The sequence below is a fragment of the Natator depressus genome, chromosome 6, assembly GCF_965152275.1.
Source record: "Natator depressus isolate rNatDep1 chromosome 6, rNatDep2.hap1, whole genome shotgun sequence".
Lineage (NCBI taxonomy): Eukaryota > Metazoa > Chordata > Testudines > Cheloniidae > Natator > Natator depressus.
Window position 1 is genome coordinate 34,893,955 of NC_134239.1, and position 21,922 is coordinate 34,915,876.

General features: G+C 38.3%; 1 protein-coding gene across 4 annotated transcripts in view; it reads right to left on the reverse strand.

Annotated features, from left to right (window-relative positions):
• SBF2 (SET binding factor 2) overlaps positions 1–21,922 on the reverse strand; it is a 563,151-nt gene that overhangs the window by 50,903 nt on the left and 490,326 nt on the right. For 2 of the 4 annotated variants that reach the window (XM_074955032.1, XM_074955031.1), the window contains exons 27-32: positions 21,152–21,348; positions 15,392–15,529; positions 14,023–14,118; positions 9,769–9,840; positions 6,726–6,910; positions 3,291–3,467 (exon numbers count right to left, since the gene is read on the reverse strand). In XM_074955032.1, coding sequence (XP_074811133.1) covers positions 3,291–3,467; positions 6,726–6,910; positions 9,769–9,840; positions 14,023–14,118; positions 15,392–15,529; positions 21,152–21,348 — 865 coding nt within the window. The remainder of the gene's footprint in view (positions 1–3,290; positions 3,468–6,725; positions 6,911–9,768; positions 9,841–14,022; positions 14,119–15,391; positions 15,530–21,151; positions 21,349–21,922) is intronic. The other 2 variants (XM_074955033.1, XM_074955034.1) reach the window with 2 other exon arrangements.

Sequence of the window (21,922 nt, forward strand, 5' to 3'; positions counted from 1 at the left end):
TGTTGAAGCAGACACTAATGCCAGTGCCAAAGTCTGCCCAGTTTGCACTGGTACTGATAGAGGACGTTCCCCTAGAGTAAATGGGGAATCCAGTACTGAAAGGCAGCTGCAAAGGCCTCTGGCATTGTTGATACTAAGGGCAGGTCTGCCCTAAAAGCACTACATCGATGCAACTGCACCGCTGTAGTGCATCTAGTAAAGACGCTCTATGTCAATGGGAGAGCGCTCTCCTGTTGGCATAATTGCTCCACCTCTGCGAGAGGTTGAAGTATGTTTCCCGCTGACATAGCACTGGTGTAGACAGCACTCAGGTGCTGTAACTTGCATCGCTCAGGGGGGTGGCTTTTTCACACCCATGAGCAATATAAGTTACATTGACTCAAGCAGTAACGTAGACCTGCCCTAAGAGAGGAAGTTGTATGACACTCAGAAGCAGTGCCAGATCCTTCACAAGTCCCTGAAGCAGCAGTCTATCTCCATGGTCCCATGGTAGGTACTGGAGCCAACAACTCCAGTCTATGATAGCCACTATGAGATGGTCCCAGGCTGAGTCTATCCAGAGGGCATGATCTACATTTGGTACCAGAGTAGCTTACTCCTGCCAACAAGGAGTCTGGTACTGAGGACTCAAAGGTAGCTGAAGCAGCCTTTTGAGGTTTGAGAGGTCAAGGGTGTCCTGAGCACTTGTGCTTCCTTAGAGATGGCTCTGGTGAAGATCTCTGTCTGTGTCAGATGGCAAGGCTGGGGGGGGGGGGAGCACTCGTTGAAGGAGTGCTGAATGAGCTCCCTTGAAGAGAGCAAATGGAATCCGATGCCAGGCAAAGAGTGGATTCCATACAATAGTATCGAAGATGCACTTCTCTCTGCTTCTTCGTCCTTGATTTAAATCTGTGGCAGACTGGACACTGGTCCCTTATGTGGCCCTCAGCCAAGCATCTCAAACAGTGAGAGTGAGGGTTATTGATGAGCATCGCCTGTGACACCTGGACCAAGGTTTGAAGCCAGGAGATCTTGGCATAAGCCCTCCTACTACTACTGAGACAAAGTTTGCTTGGACAAACTAGTACAATTAGAATATTGAAACAAAATTAAATAAAATAAAGATAAGTCCAAATGGATGAATGAGTACCACTAAACACTATGAACTATAACAAAGTATATGCAGGATTTTTGTTTTCTATAATGACAAGAGGGTGTACTAAATGAATAACAACAATGTCCAACTGCCGAAAGAAAGAAGGAACTGAGGGGAGTAGCTTCATCCTTTACACGTTGGCTCTGGGCACAAGGGAAGGCAGGATGCATACATGACCGCCCATAGGTACTGCTAGGAAAAACTCTCCACACCAGTGCACATACCTACAGTGGAACAGATGTATGGAATCACTCAAAGAGGATTAAAAGGTATATTCATCCTCATTTTGAATGCCCAACTTCTTACAATGCTCACATAGTCATTAAGGATTTAGAAAATAATTGCAACTGAGACTTGTAATAGATACAATTGAACAGCCCATCAAATAATAAGCAGCAGGGTAGCTGTCTGGAAGCCTACGTTATCTTTCAAATTAAAGGAGCCACACGGCAAGCAGAATACATTTAAATGAAAGCACAACATTATTACTTTAAATTTCTTAATTTGAATCTAATGTGCATTATGCTAACTTAATAAAATACTGTAGTACACTTCATTTTTTCTTATTTATGTACTTCCATTTAAAGAAGCATTCAAACCTTTTTAAACAGGATTAAAACACAAACTGTGTAATTTATTTCTCTCTTCTCCAGCAGAGGAAAATCCTGTATACTAAAAACAAATCTACAGGATGAAGATCTGAGTTTTCTCATAGGCATGGTCTAAAAATGGCAAATTAAATATAAACTCACATTAGCTTTCCAATCTGTATTTATAACCATACTGTATATTATTTCGGTTTAGCACCATGAAAATGTCTTAATACTGAATTAGGGCTAATGTGTGACATTACGATCTAGTCCAAAGCAAGGAAAGCACATCGTTGTTGTGCACCTGGAGCACTGCTGAAGGGACATTGTGACTCCCACAATCCCCCTGCTTCTTCAAGGAGGGAACATGCTCTGACAAATCTACACCCAATGTACTGCATATGCACCCCAATATGCTGGTGTAACTATGCTACTGAGCATCTTGGCAGGGAGGAGGAGTCAAGGCTCCACCCCTCCCACATTTTCACCCATCTGAGCAAGGGGGTGGACACAGCAGCTCTATGAAGCCAACTATCTCCCATACACTGGAAGTGCTGACACAGTGCAAAAACACAAGGGAGTAAGGAGGTGTAAGGCATCCCCCCTGCACTGCTACACAGAACAGGCAAAAATATGGGCCTTGGTGTGTAATTTCCAGAGTTACTGCATTATTCACTCTTTGTCTGTTTAGCGCATGTGTTCTCCTTGAGAGGCTATCATAACAAAAAGGATCTATCATGTTTTATTATATTTTTAAGAGTATTTGTTCAACAACAGCTTCTCAACATAACATCTAGTTGTCCAAAAATGTTCATACTTATTATGATTTACAAAGAGCTTAATTTACCACATCCCCACTCACTTGAATCCCGTAAAAGACATCCCTAATCATATTTTTATTTGGTTAATCTCTGTGAGTGTGTGTGTGGGAGGAGGAAGGAAAGGGAGAGATTAGTAGAGAATTTCTCAAAATATCAGTTGCACTGAAGGACTTTTATATGAGAGCTCCTCCATGTTTGACTATTAATAGCTCACAGACAGAATAGTTTATCTATTAAATGAAGGTATATACAGAAATGCAGCATTAGCACACAACGATGAGATGTGATGATATATGAAGAACGGGTGTATGAGTTTTAAAATAAAATTGCCAATTTATTATTCATCTTGCATAGTTACTTCATTGTTCTACTTTTATATTTTTATCTAACTTTAATGGGAAACAGAAGAATTAAAGTGTGTGCAATCAAGGCCATAAAAATTAATATAGACAGTAAAAAAGCAAATTTGTATTCTGGCATTTTGTTCCACATTATAAGGAACAATGAATTACACTGTCTAGTTGTCAAATATATCTCACATCAGTAACTCCTAATGCTGTATTAAAATAATAGTTAATGTCTGTATAATGATATAACTGATTTCATGCAATGGAATTACAAGGAACAAAGAGAAAGGTTTGTTGGTTAGAACAACACACATTTCTCTGTCAGCAGAGATCAGAATTTATTCTGGGTAAACAGTACTACATATAAATTTTTAGAAGCATCTACCATATGAATTACCTGTGGGAACCACTCTGATTCACCAAGTGCCTTAAGGAACGTTACTTCAGAATCTGTAGGAATAGTACTGGGAACACAAACCCCCATCATCTTTTTAAAACTAGTTTTCACCTGTCGGATGTCACTGAACTCAACAGCAACAAATTCACAATTCAAAGCAAGATCAAGTTTGAAGCCCTGTGGATGAATAAGACAATGACACATTATTCATTGGAAAAGCATATTTTTCATGCAAAGTATCTATGTGAGAAAAGATGCTTTCAAAGAGATTGCTTTAATGCTAAGAATTTCCAAACACAATTTACATTTCATTTTTTCCATAAGAAACTGCCTAGTACAAAATGATTCTTACAACACTCTTGCAAAAGATACCAAAATATACTTCCCCCATCCACCACCCGCAATAAAAATGGATGTTAAATACTTCTATTCTATTCTATGTGAATAGTAAAATAAGGTTGGCATTTAGTAGACCTTCCTAACTCTTTTGAAATGACATTGGACTTCTGAGTGAACAGTTACAGTATCATTAAAAAATAAAATTATTATTTGATAAATATGAACTCAAGAGCTTGATGCTTGATTATAAAGTAATTGTTTCAATCAGAATGGGCAATTAATACTTTTTATTTATTAAGTTCAATTGAAGGTTTTGACTTAAATCACCAAACACAAGGGAATTTAATGGTAGATGATTGTCTGTTAGAAGTGATATGCTAGGTATTCTAACCGATGGTATGCAAGATTATCTACTCTTCTTGGACTCTTCTGATAGAAAAGCCCAAGACCTGTAGTGTGTGGGTACAGGGCACATCTGCGATAACAGTAATTGGTATTTATAAAGCACTTTCCAGCTTCAAATTACTGATGGGGAACTTAAAGAAAAGACTTTTTTTTGTCAAAGGCTACAAAGAGACCAAAGCAGAATTAAAATTCAGAAGTTCATAGGTCCTAGTCCTGCACTCACACCACAATTCTCTCTCAATATATTAACAGAGTTTTATCTCAATATGATCTAAAATGCATGAGTAATAAAGCTTAGGGTTGGGGAGTGGGACATATTGGTAAGAAGGCTACCTCATTTTTTATCTCATCCCACACCAGTTCATTTGAAACCATTTTTTTTAAAACAGACAAGAAAACACAGTTTCTGTCAAGCTAAAACTAACTTCCTGAATAAAGTAAGAAGAATTAAAGATGGATTCCTGTGGTAAAAAAATAAAATAACAAAAGATACAGGGCAGCTGACTCCCCTAAATAATCATTGCAAGCTGAAAAAAAAGGAGTACTTGTAGCACCTTAGAGACTAACAAATTTATTTGAGCATAAGCTTTCGTGAGCTACAGCTCACTTCATCGAGGTAGCTGCATCTATACAAAGCTTAGTTCAACATGTAGCAGAACTGAAAGAATATCTGAGACTCAGACTTGATACAATATCAGAAGATATCTGTGGCCTTTTCAGAGGGGTGCCTGATGTTAAATACCATACTTTGAAAATGAATTACCAAAAAGGGGTACTGAAACTAATGACTTTATGAGTGAAATTATCTCGCTGAAAAACAGACTGGAGAATTATGAGGACCTGGAAAATACAACTAGAAGAAATAACTTTTACTGAATAGGCATTACTGAAGGCCTGGAAAGGAAAAGTCTGATTAATTTTCTTTAGAAGCTGCTCTGACATACCTAAAATAGGGCCTGCAACTCTCTACACTTGATAAATAGAGAGGTCTCACAGGGTGTCAGGCTGAAAAAGCTGTGAAAATGAGAAACCTAGACCCATTAGGCTAACTCATCAGATGGTGTAAATTGTTATAGCTCCACTGTAAAGTCAATGGAACTTGGCTATTTTACACCATCTGAGGATCTGGCTTGTCTTTACGCTGCTAAAATGTAACAATAATATAATGATGCTGAGAGGAGAGCAAGGAAAATGAAACACACTGGCCATTTTTTCTCATTTTTTTGCTAACCTAACCAAACTAATGCTTTATTTAATGGAATAAAGCAGATTCTCAGGGGAACTAACATTAGAAATGGCATCAAGTACTCAGTTAACTTTACTATGGCCCTGGCAGCTTCTTACAATATTTTGCAAGTAACCAACAAAAGCTCAGCAAACACTTCAAACCCTAAGGATAAATTTGACCAACAGTAAAAGTATTTTTTTTTTTTAAATTTAAAAGCCAAAGTCAAACAGCTCTCTATTCACAGATACAGATAAATGACAGTTGGCCCACCATAATCTATTAATCACTGTAGGACATTAAAATCAGGACCACTGTTTCTGTGAGCTTCAATATTGAAAGAACATGTAGCGGATGTCCTAAAGATCCAAAATCTGAAGAAATATATGGCTCATGTCATGTCTAAAAGATAATTCAGCATAAATAATCTTTTAAGTTAAGTGATTTTATATACCATGGGATGTACTTTAGTTCTCAGATTTACTTTAATATCATGCTATATTGGTTCTTATAATAATTATATCTGTTTATGTATAGTGTGTCACGACTGCTTACTATGGTCAACGGCCAGTCTATAATTTTCACGATTTTGTCTTTTTAAAATGTACTTTAAAAAGAAAAAAAACATAAAATCTCAATATCAGAACAGCAAAACTTTTTTCCAAAGCTAAAATATGGCTTTCCTCACTGGCATTAATTTTTTAGCTTTATTATTGAATGCACTGGACTGCATGCTGGTATACAAGTTAATGAATGGAAAGCAGAGACAGTACTAAGGAAAGTGAATTGTCATCAAGGTGAAGGAGATGTAGAGTGATATACCGTATGTGTTTAAGTGAGGGTGCCTGAGTTACATTCATGATGAAAAGTGTGGATGAAAAATACGCAGGTGGAGGTTTGTAGCTACCAGAGAGGTGGCACTAGCTAGATCTTCCAAACATTACTGTCTGCCTCAGATTTCTGGGGATACTAGTGGAATTTTCTGCTTTTTCATGCAAAGCTTTCCATTCCTCCAACATTGTGCATACTCCCAAAGTAGGCTATTTTGAAATTTATCAGCTTTCCTCTATGTCAGCTTTACTTTGTATTTCAAAATCTCCCAACTTGTCTGAGTTTGAGTCTGACCCTTAATGATTCTAAAATATAAATGAACACACAGGGAAATAAGTTACTCTGTGGTGCACTGCATCACTGACAATACACTTTGGATTACCTTATCTTGTGCTGGGTTATATTGCATTAAATATTAATATATTGTACACAGCAACCTTATACATAACAAGACAATAAAAATGTGGATATGTGTCTGCATAGCCAATACTATTCAGAATCTCTATGAGAGTTTACACGTTAAGAAAAGTTACCCATCTGTTGTATCTTGAACATTCTTTTGTTATTTATCTATTAAAACAATTAAACCCAACCAAACAAAAATTCTTTTAATGCATAAGCAAGATAGACATTACCCTTAACTGAGATTTTTCTCCAAATATGTAGAGGGCAGCTTGGCGTTTCAGAAGCTGGTTTTGCAAAAATGAACTGTTATTGTATGATGCTGTGTTATCTTTCCCTGCTAGTCTTGCACCGACATCAATGAATGGCGCTTGAGTGCTGACAAATCGATTGCTAGAACGAAGACTTGCCCATACACCTTTACAAAGATTAAAAATATTACAAAACAATCTCTCTCTCATACAAATGAAGTTTTGTAGAATATACACACCGAACCGTGCATACCTAAGAATACTTTTGAAAGTAAGGTGTTTGCACATATCATTTGGATTATTTATAGAATGGAACAAATATCATGTACTGGAAAGAAATAATCCCAAATTGGAATAATTCCACAACTAAAATTCTCCAAATTCTCCCAATTAAACTACAGTACAGTAATACAGTGTGACATACTGATCAAAACTAGTTGAACATTTAATACTCTACAGACTGATAAACATTGTACTGTATTAATAGCGTTTGCTATAAAAATCTATACATGGTTCTGAGATGAATTACAATTTTCAAATAATTAATATGCATTTAATGAAAGCGCTAAGTGATCTTTTCAGTACTATGGACAAATTTCTATAGCTTTCCTTGCTTCAGGCCTGTTGTTTTGGGAGCTTATCTACTAGGAATAGCCTGCTATCACATAAGGTTTTTCCTCGACAACTGAAAGTACCTCATATGAAATAACAGAGTGCCCCATTACTACTTACTGTAATTAAAATATCAGCATAAGCAATCAAAATATTAAACTTCATGATATTATTCCATATTTGAGCTTGAATAATAATAATTACAGCCACAATCATGGATTATCTTATGAAGCTTAGTATTTAAATATTCATGCCTACATTGATTTTAAGCACGTCCCTTGTTTTGGGCATATGCCCCACAATTACATTTTGACAGATGTTTGAAGGGTCTAGTGTGGAGGTTCTCAATCTTTTTCTTCCGAGGCCCTCCCAACATGCTATAAAAACTCCATGGCCCACCTGTGCCACAATAACTTTTTTTCTGAATCTAAAAGCCAAGGCCGGCGGTAGGGGTAGCAAGCAGGGCAATTGCCCAGGGCCCCCACGAAGCCACACTGCTCAGTTTTCAGCTTCAGCCCCGGGTGGCGGGGCTCAGGGACCTGGACTTCAGTCCCATGTGGTGGGGCTTTGGCTTTCTGCCCTAGGCCCCAGTGAATCTAATGCTGGCCCTGCTTGGAGACCCCCATGAAACCTGGTTGAGAACCACTGGTCTAGTCGTTAGAGCAAAGGTGATGGTGGTGCCTAGAAGATCTTGGGATCATATTTCAATTCTCTCTCTAGTTCACTGTGGGGCCTTCAACGAACCATATCACCTCCATATAAGAAAGCAGCAGTAAATATACAGCAGTGATCAATCTTGCATTGGCAGAGAGATGGACTAGGTAACCTAATAAATATTTTCTCTCGCTAATTTATGTGATTCTGTGCCTCAATCAACCAAGCTAGATATCTGGGACAAGATTTTTAAAAAACGACTAGTAATTCTGAATGCCTCAATTTTTGCATGCCCAACCTGAGACAACTTAAAGGCATCTAATTTTCAGAAGGCGGGTAACTCAGCACTTTCTGAATATTCAATCCCATTACAGTGTCTGAAGTTTGGAGTTCAAGTTATCGGGTGAATTCTATGGTCTATGTTATGCAGTAGGTCAGATTTGATGATCGTAACGGTCCCTTCTTGCTTATAAATCTATCAAGCACCTAAAAACTGAGGAATTGAAAATATCTAGTCATCTTTGAAAATCTTGACCCTGAGATACAAAGAATAAAAAAGAAAGAAAAAAGTCCTCACTAAAACCTAATACTATGTAGTAGCTGAGGCTTCCTGTATAAATAAAATGATAAAAACTGTAGATAGTGGTGAGATCCCACTGAGATATCTGAAACAGGTCAGAGTTTTTTTTAAAAATAGCACAGTACTTCTACTCAAACAATAATACTGTAGAGAAATCTCAGACAGGGACTTGCCCTTTTGTACAGCATAGTCTGTCTGCTTGTCTGGCTCACAGCTTTAGATGTGAACAAACAGTAGGAACAAATGAGAAGGGTTTGTTAGGAACTTAAAGTTGATAACAGTCACCCTTTAAACAGCTCCTTCTTCATAAAAAGCTAGTTGTAAAAAGCATCTCACTTATTCAATGATTATCTTTAATGTTAGCTTTTGTTCCATATCTAATATATCACTGAAGTAATAATAATGAAGTTTTCATTACTCAGGAAAGAATCACAGTAGTCATCTAATAATAGAAATAAACTGTTGTTCATTTTCTGTATAAAAGGTTGTAAATTCCCACAAAGAAGATGGACACAGAGACTATATACTAGAGAAATCTCTTCGGATATCAGTCCTATTTTGCAAATGTCAAAGCAGGCCGTGATTATAGCTTGTGGCACATCAAAAGCCACAGAGCCAATTACAAATACATGCAGACTAGTACATTTACCAGTGATGGGTAACAGTGATTAAAAAGACAAAGTTAATGACTTTCTATTCTATTTGGTATCTAATTTTTGTACCTTATTATTTGTAGTAGACTCTTAGAAGATATGGCTTTCTTTATTTGGTATACATTATGTTTTTACGTATTTCTAGTTCGGCAGAAGCCATTACCTCTCTGTTCATCAACTTTATTGATGATGTTGGCAGGAAAGTTCACAGACTGGATAATAATATTTCTTAAGTTATTCTGCTACTGAGTAGTAAAAGTAGCAAATGCTATTTTGGGGTATGGTTTTCTGTTAATTTTTTGGCAAGGATTAATAGATTTTAAAAGGGATATTTAAAATCTGGAGGCCATTCTGTACTAGACAGTACAAATGTTAATGTAAAATTTGCTAAATTGTATGACTAACCACAGTCATAAAACTTTGTTAACGCAGTTAAGATTGCCTAACACTGACACTTGAACATATATGAAAACATAGCACTAGCTATGGAGATGGTAGAATAAAATATACTGCCAGAATACAGTACCTTGATGGACTCTTCCCTTAGCTGCTGATTTGGAATTTGAGTGAGTGAAACATTTATCTCTGTACCCAAGCACTGGTAGATAACAGTACAGACAGAAGGAGGAGGAATGGAATGCACATTGCAGCGAGACAGTCATAGCAAATTGAATAGGAGAAAAGAAAAAGGTTACTTGTCAGTTTCCACTGATGTAGGGTTATATTCAAATAATTTTCAAAAGTACAAGATAACAGGTAGTGCATTTCTTAGTCATTACAAAACAATAGAAAACTAATACAAAATGGAAAAGCAGTACCTATTAATCAAAATAAATAATTTTCAAGGTGTTGCAATAATTCCAAACATGCAGCACAGCCAAGAAGATATGCCATTATATGATAATTCTATCAAATGGAAATTGAGCCATTCAATCAGATTGCTGGATACCTTATTGAAGAACATTACTATTAACATTACCCTGTCAGAAGCAAGTTTCACCATAAAGCCACAGGATATTTGTATAAAGCTGTATCTGCTCCTCTCTGACTGGCTTAAGCACATAATTATTCTGTTCTCCAGGTCTATCAGAATGCAGGACAGCAGTCCTTCCTACCTACCTACCTATCTGCACTTCTAAAGCACAGTATAAGGCGTATGCTGTTTAAGAAAATTATCACTCTAAACCACTAACATTCATCATATCAAGGGGCAAATTCTTCCTTCAAGTGCACACTCCTGACTTCCAGAGGGAGTCATGCGTGTGCAACAAAGAGCAGGATTTGGCTCCAAGTGTTTAAATCTACACAAACCATTTGATATAACATAAATGTTATAACAGAACATAATTACAGTAACAACGTCTCCTGCTTTTTCAATAAATGTCTTGGCTTTGACTCCACATTTATTTTCCATAAATATGTCAGTATCTATCTAGCAGCAAGAGACTATTATCCTGTGACAACATTCTATTCCACTAACATTACCTCTTAACTGTTTATATGCTTGGGGATAAAACCAGATGACAAACACTGTTCCATATAGCCAATTATGCACCACACCATATTTGAACCAACGTTGAAGACAGTATGAGACACAAAGGTCTGTACTTTGAATAATATTATGTTTGTTCTGAAAGATATAAAAAAAAGCCAAGAAAGCCCTAGTACTGAAGAATTACAGCAAAATGTAACTGATTGGCCATTTACTTTACAACAGAACCACTCTGACTGGATTTTATGTAAACACTTTGTTCTGATATTTCTAGAGAACATAATATTGTACAGACAGTGGATGAGCATAGGTCTGACTTGCATATATTCAGGAGGGCCTGATATTCATATTCAGAACTGTTCTGATTTCAAAAAGTTTGCAGAACATTAGGCTAACCCTGGTATATTTATTCATTTTGATTTAAATAATAAAAAGATGCCTATACACCCTGACATGTAATTAATATTGTGTGCACATACACACAAAATACAGGAAATGTCATTTCCTGCTGGGTCACATCATAGTAAAACACAGCTTTTGGGCCCCATATGTATGATGTCCAGGAAAAATAAGGAACTGGAAGAAGGGACCACGCTCAGAAACTCAGCAATGCTGCTAATAACAGAAGTGTTTCACCTACAATTCTGGACAGTGTACTGCATAATCCTATTATTAAATGGATTCTGCACTGCTTGGGCTGTTGGCTGAGACAGACTGACTCATTGTTGACTAGTAGTATATGGTATTTATTTTTGGGTTACCCAGTGGAACATAAAAGAGAGGAAAAGGGACAGAAATATTTGCTCCAAAGTCTCTGGAGAGTTGTGTGCATATTATGGTGAATATTAGTTTTATGTATTTTTAATTAAATGTCTTAATTATTAGCATCTCAAAAATACCACCATTTTCTGGCTGCCTTCCTAAGGCAGCCTGCTCTTTTAGTCAGCCAGATGTCCACTGAATCTTACCAGTCTCTGCCCCACACCCACATATTGTGTTGTGACATTGCTTCACAATGGTGCAATCGTAACAAACCATGAAAGAGCATATAAATCTAGCAATAGCAAAATTACATATAAAATCACTGATGGGATAATTTGGATGTCTGTATTATCTTGTGGGAGCACAGTAGCCTGCTATCTGGTATGACTGGGTGTTTAGTCCCTTATTAGGAGATATTCACTCCAGGGCTTCCTGCCTTAACTGGGGCAGCCATCATTTGACAAACTTGTCACACATTCCTGCATTTCAGCTGGATTCCCATGTATCTTGCTGAGCTGTGAGCAGACTGCAGACATTGGCCCTGCAGTTACACTTTCAGACCACCTAGGGCAGCTGTTGTGCCTGTTGGGCAGACAGTCAGATGGCCCCTCTGTCTCCTCCCTGTGCTGGAACCCAGCAGAGGGAACAGCATAAGGTGTGACCCAACACTGGCCCCACTGGCTCACATATCTCCTAGAGAGTAACCCCAGGCATACATCCCCACTTCCACCTCCATCAACCAGCAACCATCCTACCCTCCTGGTTATATCAGCCACTTTCTCCCCCCTTCCCCCCCAACACTTTCCATGCATCCCAGTAACTGCAGACAACCATCAAACTCCCTCTCAGCTATCTCAGCACTGCCATCCCAAACACCTCAGTTTCCACCCCTTAGGAGCCTCATGCAACCATCAAACAAGCACCCACAGCTAGCCCAGCATCCCATCCTCCAGTACCTTATCTACTTAGACAGCCTAGTGCACACCCATTTACCCAGCATCCTCAAACAGACACCATCCCAAACCCATCCACTGCAGTACCTCTAGATACTCTCCTACCTACCCCAGGTGCCAGGTTCCGTGCAGCTCCATGGCCTATCACTGCGTGGGGCGGTATGTATTCACCAGAAGCAGAAGTTTATGGTTATACGAAAATCATTAGCAAATATGCAAATTAGCTTCATACATATTTTACTATAAGTTGTCACGTATGGAGCTGCACAAAACGTCCTCTCCCTAATTTTCGTCCCATTCCTGTGAGGTTTCTTTTTCTCGTCTCTCCCTCTGCTTTGTCCCTCACTTCACTTCCCCGTATACAGCTCCATATAGGTTTCCCCTTTCCATTTACCACAGCACTGTGAGACTCCTTCTTCTAATCTCTTCCTCTACCACTTTTGAGTATATCTCTCTACCAAATTCTCTTTTCTTTCCCCACATAACATTGTTATTTCCCTATCCTCCACCTGTGAAGTTCTTTCCTCTACCACAATCTGGTGCTTCCTCTCTCCCTCACTCCTGCAAGGATGAGTCGAAGGAGCTGTTGAGTGGCTGTTTCACAGGTGGGTAACTGGATGGCTATGGAAACTGGTAGAAGATACAAGGAAGAATAATACAAGAAAAGCAGTCTCTGGCTGCCTAGCAGCAGTCTTTAGTGGCCACAGGTGGTAACTGCAACACAAACATTTTCCCAATGCCAGATACTTGGGATGGAATTGGGACTGTTAGCAAATATCCTTGCATCCTCACCTCTATCCTAAAAACATAAAATGAATTTCAGTGCACTGATTTATGCAGCGGCTGTTCAAAATGAAATCACAACAATTGGCTCAAAGCAGAAGAGTCAAAAGGTCTGATTTCACTCCTGACAAATGAAAAAAGTCTGTCTCTGCCTCTTAGCAGCAACCCAAGGCCAACTCCCAGACACGCAGACTCTCAAAGCACCAAGTTAGTAAGGCTTTTTATTGTATTAGTATTTTATTTAAACAAAGCTCTCTGCATACATACATCTCTCCTTCATACACACATCCCACAAAGTAAAAATGGCAGCTGGAAGTAACTTCAGACTCAGTAAGCTCTCCTTCAGCTCTAACTGGCCCATTTGTACAACCCTATCCATCACCGGCTGTCCTGCTCTGTCCTTAATTTCCCTGGAGTAATATCATTCAGATGCATACATTTGTATATTCATGAGGCATCAAATAATTTTCACCCAACTATTGTGTTGATCTGTAATGTTAGGATTCTAAAGAATTACTCATTCACAACTCTAATGCAAGTCTGAACTTGCTTGGAAGCTAATAATATTCTGTTAACAATTAATGGCTATTTACTTACTTAAGCAATAAAAGATACATGTTTTAACTCCACGTGCGGCTGATGAATTAAAGAATTCTAATATGTGTTTTATTATTTTATAATGCAATTAATTCATGTATGAACTAATTGTTTTTATTTCACTACTAACATTTTATTATACATTTTATTTCAGATTACATCAATGACTAGTCTTTGAGCTAGTCTTACTAACCTCCTCGAGCAAAGCTATTGGATAGATTTACATCCAAATGTCCTGGCACTACCTGCTTAACCACAGTGGACATTCTTGAAGCCCTCCTTTCAGTGCCTAAAGTCAGTCAAAAAGAATAAAAGATTAAAAACTACAATGTCATTCAGACTAACATTACTCAAAACACAAACATGTTCTTTTCATACTGAATGTATTTAATTGCTGCCAATTTTGTACTTTCAAAGTTCCTTAAACTTGTTTTTAGAGATAATGTGTACATTTGCAACATTATGGAGGGTTAGCTATGGCTAATGCAATCGAAGTATTTAATGATAAATGAAGCAAAGCAGGCACAAATTTAGGATGGTGTTACTTTGCAAAAAAAAAAAAAAAAAAAAAAAAAAAGCCATTATTTGGAAACACTAAGTCAGTTCCACCAACTGATTAAGCCAAGTAGACAAACTTTTCAAATTGCATGCTCCTGTTTCTAAAACATTATTTGAGTTAGCTTTACATGAAACCGATCAGGTTTCATCACATGATAACTGTAATAGAATACTGACAAATTTCTTAGTGATTTCACTCAGATCTAGCAAAACTAGAGTGTAGTGCAAGAATTTTCAATTTATTTAACTAAAATTATACCTGGAAAAGAAATGAAAATTCTTTTTGACTGTGTAAAACATGGAAATAACCACTGCTTATGCACCTTCCACTACTTTTATAGATAAATACCATATATGTTCATGTAGCATCAACTTCCAACAATCTTTACAAATCTTCATCTAATATAAAACAAAGCAGCGTGTCTCAACCGTTTCAGATTGGTGACCCCTTATTTGAAGCAAAAATATTTTGCAACCTCCTTACATTTAATATAAAAAGAGTAAAAAATATATATATTAATGATAATAGTGATAAGCCTGTACAATACAACTACTATTACTACATTGGACCTCACAAACTTTGAAGGTATTGGCCACCATGAAATTATTTTGGAAATTTTATTTGCTTTGTTTTAGAATTGTAACAACATTTTGAATGCCTTGCAACTCTCCTGATTTCCTTCTGTGATCCCTCTGGTGCAGCTCCTGGTTGAGAAACTCTGAAATAGTGTGTCAAATAATAAAAATTATGATGGTCCAAATTTATCTATAAATTTGGCCTGACTGAAATTGTTCTGGAGAATAATTTACCTTTCAACATTCTTGACGCTATGGAAAACACATTTGTAAAACACTGGAGTAAAGAAGCTACCCAGAAGCTGTAACATTAAGAAGTCACACTGAAGGAGTAACAGAAATCAGACTGGGGAGTCTAGACACAGACAATCACAGTGGTTTTACTTTTCATCTTAGTTACAGAAAAGAATAGTGCTGCGCACTTTTACCTGGAGACAAAGCAATTGTTGGTCTTACAGTGAGAGTATTACTGCCATTCATTTTACTGTGGATGGAAACTGCATTCAGTAAGGCTTGCAGATACTTCTCCTGTTCTATGCTGCTTGAAGATTCTAAATTAGGAGGAACTATATAAATACAAAAAAGTACAAAATAGATTAAATTATTGCTATAGTTACATATGTGTAAGATCAAAACAACATAGATAACAATCAGATGTAAAAAAGGTGACAGAATGAGAGCAGAGAGAACACTTTGCATTCTGCCTTTAATGCACATCAACTGACTTGCAACATTTCCTAGATTCATAGATCATCAAGCCAGAAGGGATCACTGTGATCATCAAGTCTAAACTCCTGTATAACACAGAACTTCCCTAAATTTATTCTTGTTTACTAAAGTCTATCTTTTAGAAAAACACCCTATCTAGATTTAAAAACTGCCAACAATAGAGAATCCACTGCAACCCTTGGTAAGTTGTTGCAATAGTTAATTACCCTAATCGTTAAACATTCGTGCATTATTTCCAGTCTGAATTTATTTAGCTTCAACTTCCAAACATTGGATCTTGTTATGCCTTTGTCTGCAAGATTGAAGTGTCCTCTATTATCACATTTCTGTTTCCCAGCTAGGTACTTACAGACTGTGATCAAGTCACCCGCTTCACCTTCTCTTTGTTAAATTGAACAGATTGAGCTTCTTGAGTCTATCACTATAAAGCATGTTTTCCATTCCTTTATTCAGGAGTGAGAAAAATCCACACCCCTGAGTGATGCAGTTAAACTGACCTAACCCCTAGTGTAGACTGTGCTAGGAGGATAGGAGAATTCTCTCCAGTAAGATTTGACTTCTAATTTTTAGGATGCTTTTTTGACACTAACCACATCTTTTGCTCTGATGTTTAGCCATGATGGTATTTTTTGTCCTCTTGCTATTTGTTTTTAATTGGGGTATACATTTGGTTTGAGCCTCTGTTATGGTGTTTTTAAATAGTTTCCATGCAGCGTATAGGCACTTCACTCTTGTGACTGCTCCTTTTAATTTCCATTTAACTAGTTTCCTCATTTTTGTGTCAGTCCCCTCTTTGAAGTTAAATGCTACTGTGTTGGGTTTATGGTATTCTTCCCTCCCCCACTCCCCAAGGATGTTTAATTACATCATGGCTCCTATCACCAAGATGTACAACTATATTCACCTCTTCAACCACATCCTGTGCTCTACTTAGGACTAAATCAAGAACTGCCTCTCCCCTTGTGGGTTCCAGGACAAGCTTCTCCAAGAAGCAGTCATTTAATGTGCCCAGAAATTTTCTCTCTGCATCCCCTCCTGAGGTGACATGTACCCAATCAATATGGGGGTAGCTGAAATCCCCCATTATTGTTGGGTTTTCTGATTTTGTAGCCTCTAATCTCCCTGAGCGTTTCACAATCACTGTCACCATCCTGGTCAGGTGGTTGGTGGCAAATTCCTATGGTTATACTCTTATTATTCAAGCATGGACTTCATCCCTATGGGGTGTGAAAACGTGGTGTGGCCCTGCATAGGAGGTTGATTTCCAGAGATCGCTGCCAGTTGCACTCTTACTGAGCGAAGAGTCCTGATTCCTTCAGAGAAAGTAAATAGTCCAATATTGCTGAAACTGGAACTGTCAACGCTGAGAACTGATGCTGAACTGCTCACATAGAAAGCTTCTGACATTTGGTCTCGTATGATTGAAGGGTCCACCTGGCTGAAGGCTTTCTGCATTGAAGAAAGGTATTTTGGGCTACAGCAGAGCAGCTTCTCTCTGTTGATGTCACCCAGCCAGCCTCCAAGGCTGCAAGGTGTAATGATTTGGGGCCATCATTCTGAGAAACCAGGCTGATTTCTGTATTGTTAGATTCATTAGATCTGGTCCATTCTGGGACTATCATGATCATACAACCATCTTGCCTGAGCTTCCTCAGAATTTTGGGTATCACAGGTGTTGGTTGAAAGGCATACATTAAATTTGGAGCCCACAGGATGAGATAGGCATCCATGAGGATGCCTCTTTTGGAGCAGAACATATGGCACTTGCTGCAAACAATTCCATTTTTAGAAACCCCCATATGCAAACAATGACATGAAGGACTGAGCTCGAGGGATCATGTTTCTTTCAAATAAGTCTCTGCTAAATTGATCTGACAAAGTAGTCTGGAGGCCAAGTGTGGTATGATTACAGATACACCAAATCCCAGAGATGCATGGCTTCCTGGCAGTGAAGAGGATCTGGCTCACCCACTTGCTTGTTGATATGCTGTATTGCTTTGGTGTTGTTAAGAAAGCGTGGACAGTTAAGCCTTTAAATAAGAGGTAGGAAAGCCAGTTGAATAGCCCTGACTTCTAGAATGTTTATATATAGGACCATCTCACGAGGAGACCATCTCCCCATAATCTATAATTGGTGGAGCTGAATGAATGTGGTGTAAGTGCAGGCTGCCATGTGCCCTATGAGTTTGAGGTGGGTCCTCAATGGTGTTTTTGGGCTTTCCTGGAGCTGTCTGATGAAGTCTGTCACTGTCTGAAATCTCTGAAGGAGGCATGCTCTTGACGACCCAGAATCTAACACTGCTCTGATAAATTCTATGATCTGATTTGGGATCGGGGTGGATTCTTTTTTTTTGACTTGGGGTCCCAGTGATGCAAAGAGATTTAGAATAATTTAAATGAGTTGGTCACTTGTTGTGGGGATTTCCCTTGCTAGATGGTTGTCTAGATAGCGTTATACCTGGAGTCCTTGTTTTCTCATTTGGGCTCGACACCATTGCCAGAACTTTGGTGAACACTGGTGAGATTATGGAGAGGCCAAAGCACAGGACTCCATACTGATAGTATGATGTTCCTTCCTCCTGTGAGCTGGATATATCAAAATGTGAAAATAAGCATCCTGTAAGTTGAGAGTCATGAACCAGCCCATAGGATCCAAACTGGGGATTATAGAAAGGTAGCAATACAGAATTTGAAACAATAGATGAAGGCACTGAACTGTCAAAGATCAAGGATCAGTTTCCAACTTCCTTCTTCTACAGGATTAAGCAGTAAAAGCCCTTGACATTGAACTCTAGGGGCATTCCCTCCGCTGCTCCTGGTTGTATGAGGGAGTTTATCTCTTGCTTCTAAGTCTCTTGTGAGAAGGGTCCCCGAAGAGGGTCAAGAAGGGGGTTGGAACAGCTGAAACCAGAAGGGATACTTTTTGCTTATTATCTCAAGGACTGACTGGTACAAGGTTATCCCATCCCAGGCTTCTTGCAAACAGGACCAGGCTGCCAAATGGGGTTTGGTGATAACCTCTCTGAATCTCTCAATAAGAGGTGATTCTGGTACTGGGCCTAAAGTGAGGTCACTTGATGCTGAGAACCGCACTGGTGCTCATATGGTGAGCAACTGGGCATCTGGTGTTGTGGTGTCAGATGCTATCAAAGAGGCTGATGATGCTGTGAATAAGGCACTCTGTGCTGAAGCTGGTACTGAGGTCTGTGCTGTATGATCAGAACTGGAGGCAGTGCAGTCCTTACTCTGGAAGGGAGCTGTCAGTGCCAGTTTCAACGTTAGTATGGAGATACTAGAATAGGACTCTGCTTTCAGGCTCTTAGTGGAAGAAGATCTAGAGAACGATTTCTGTGTCCTATTTGGGGAAGAAGATCAGTACCTGCCCTGGTGCTGGGAGCAGCATCAATTATGGTCCCCTTTCAGAAGTTGATGCTGATGTGGCAGACAAATGGGACTTGTGAGAAATGGCGAAGGGCCTAGGAGTAGGGTCTTGGCTCACTGGGGAACTGGAGACATGCAACTGCCTTGATTGATGAAGCTTCTCTGTGGATGTGCATGGAACTGATGAGGCTTGCATCAATTTTTCCAGGAGGAAGAGTTTGAGTCTTGCTTCCCTCATCTTCTGAGTACACTTGGAGAATGATGAGCATTTGGAGCTACATCTAGGTAAATGAGACATCTAGAATGCCGACTGTTAACTGCTTTACAGGAGAGGCAAATTTTAAACTCCTGTGACTTGATGTCATCCATTTTAAAGTAATATACAATGGGGTAAAACCCTTGTACAGTGGGGTAAAGAAAACCTATGAATAAACCGTTAAGTTGCTTTATTTTATTATAGCCAACAGATAAAAGAAACCTACAGAAGAAATAATAACTATCCTAACCACAACAAATTAACATGAATACTAGAGCAAGGGATGTGGACACTACAAGGGTTCTCTCTTGCAGCAATGAGTGAGAAGAAGGAAGTGACAGGTGGCTGGGACGCTCTGTCCTTTATGCCCTTAGTACAGGTGTGGAGAGGGCACTTAAGGTGCCCGGTGGCCAGAACAGCCAATGATATTCAAAAAGAAAAACTGCTCTTGAGCAGTAGGTCAAAGTGTACTACTGGGGAACCTCTAGTGAGCAGCAGTTGCAGAATACAATAAGTTTCAATTTCCCATGGTGATTTCACAGAGATACCCTATGAAGCAGTACTTTATTTAATGGATTATGCAGAAAATACTTAAATCATGCAATCTGTCCTCATCATGAGAACCTTGAGTCACTCATTGCTTTTATGTAACTTGCTTACCATTGTACATTATGTTATTCACAATGAGAAATTCCACAGGGCAAACTATTCAGTAATGTCAAGTACTTTAAAACAGTTTTTTAGTCTTTAATTGCAGAAGTGGAGGAACTTATTGACCCAGAAATTTCTATGTTGATTGGATATCTGTTTTGCCACTTTCCTCTCATTCTTTCTGAGCAGCATTCTGATATTTTCTTCTTAGAAATAAATTCCACTGGCTGGTTAATTCCCAACTCCCATGATAACATGTATTTCAAAGAGGTAGAAGGACCCTTCATTCTGCTCTAATTTCTCTGGGTCAGGCTAGGGTTGGATAGTTAATCACAAACCAAATTCTTCCTTATTTAGATAACTAAGTTCACTTTTGTCTTGAATTCTACTTTTAACACTATATGCCTAAGAGATGCACCAGTCCTGTTTTCTTCATACAGTCACAAGTATCCCAAGTACTTAGACTTTCCTTATTGGCTAGCATCATAATGGTCCCTTCTGACCTTAATATCTATGAGCCTATGAGTATTGACTTTATCCAGTGTCATTATTTTATCCACAGAACGAAACATCATATACAACTCACTCAGGCCCTCTCAAAAACAAAAAACCAAGACAGTAACTATGAGAAAGAGGAGTAAGAATTAAAGATACACCATGCAGCTCATGTGGCAGGTGAAAGTTGAGAGTAATGTGTCCTTCACAATTCATTTCCCTCTAAACATGCAATTCACTTTCCTCCAATATTCTCTTCAAAGATACTCCATTATGACGGATCTTGCACTGTTCCAGTGATGATCATGGGAAAGATGAAACTTTATCTCAACCAAAGAACCCAAGCAGAACTCTGGAAATCTCTCAGGCCTTGGTTTTATAAAACGCTCTCTCAAAGTAAAACTAAAATTATGCTCAAAGCCATCAGAGAGTCAAAAGAATAGAATTTGCTCTAACTATCTCTATAGCCCATAAATAATGACAACGTGAACTCGTTTGTGAATCAAGGAAATAAGGTGCAACAACAAAACCAAATTAGAAGAATATTGTTTAAAGGAAGCAGGTGGGGTTGCTGTAAATTAAATAATTTATTCATGAGAACACTATATTACTCTAAAGGAAAAGAACCTCTTTCACTGAAACAACACATGCAGAAAGTCCAGCAACATAAGCTCACCTGCAGTATGTGTGTTTTGAGATTTGAAGAGGCCGACAACTCCCTTTCCATGGAAGCCCCCAGCTCTTAGCAGCAGAGTACTGATTTTTGAGTTTTTCCAGCAGACAACTGGCAGGCGATTGTGACGATAACAACGAGCTACCCTCTGCAAACTGCTATCCTGCACAGACTGAGGTACTACCAAAAGTCCAGGATAGCTGTATTAATCAATGGAGAGAAAATTAAAAAGATAATTAGAATTATTTTCAAAAAGATTCTTCCTTTTCCTTTTTAAATTTTGAAAACAGGATATGTATATTTCTTTATCTGCAGTTTTCACTGATATATGCATTTTTATTTAATAAAAATTCTTTTTAAAGAAAAGCTAATTTTTGTAATACAGTGTACTCCTGATTATTATTTTGATAGGCTGAAGGGTATTAGAATTTTTAAAAAGCAACTTTCATTGGAGAAAATGTAAATAACTACTTTTTCTTTTTTTTTTTCATTTACAGTCTTATTTGTTGATACATCTCCTCGCTCCTCATTTTTTCCTAAATTTCTCTCCTCAATCTATCATTTGAAGAGTCAGGTTTATGAGAATGACATAGAAAACAGATCACTGGGGCTCTTCAAAGGAAACAAACATTATTTTTATACTTGACACCAGTGATTGTGTACAGGCGCTGACATTTTAAAGGCAAGAATGTTTAGATGCTTTGAATTGCATGCCAATTGCATGGTCAATGCCAGTACTTTGGCATTGACCATAACTGGCTCGTGTCAAAATGC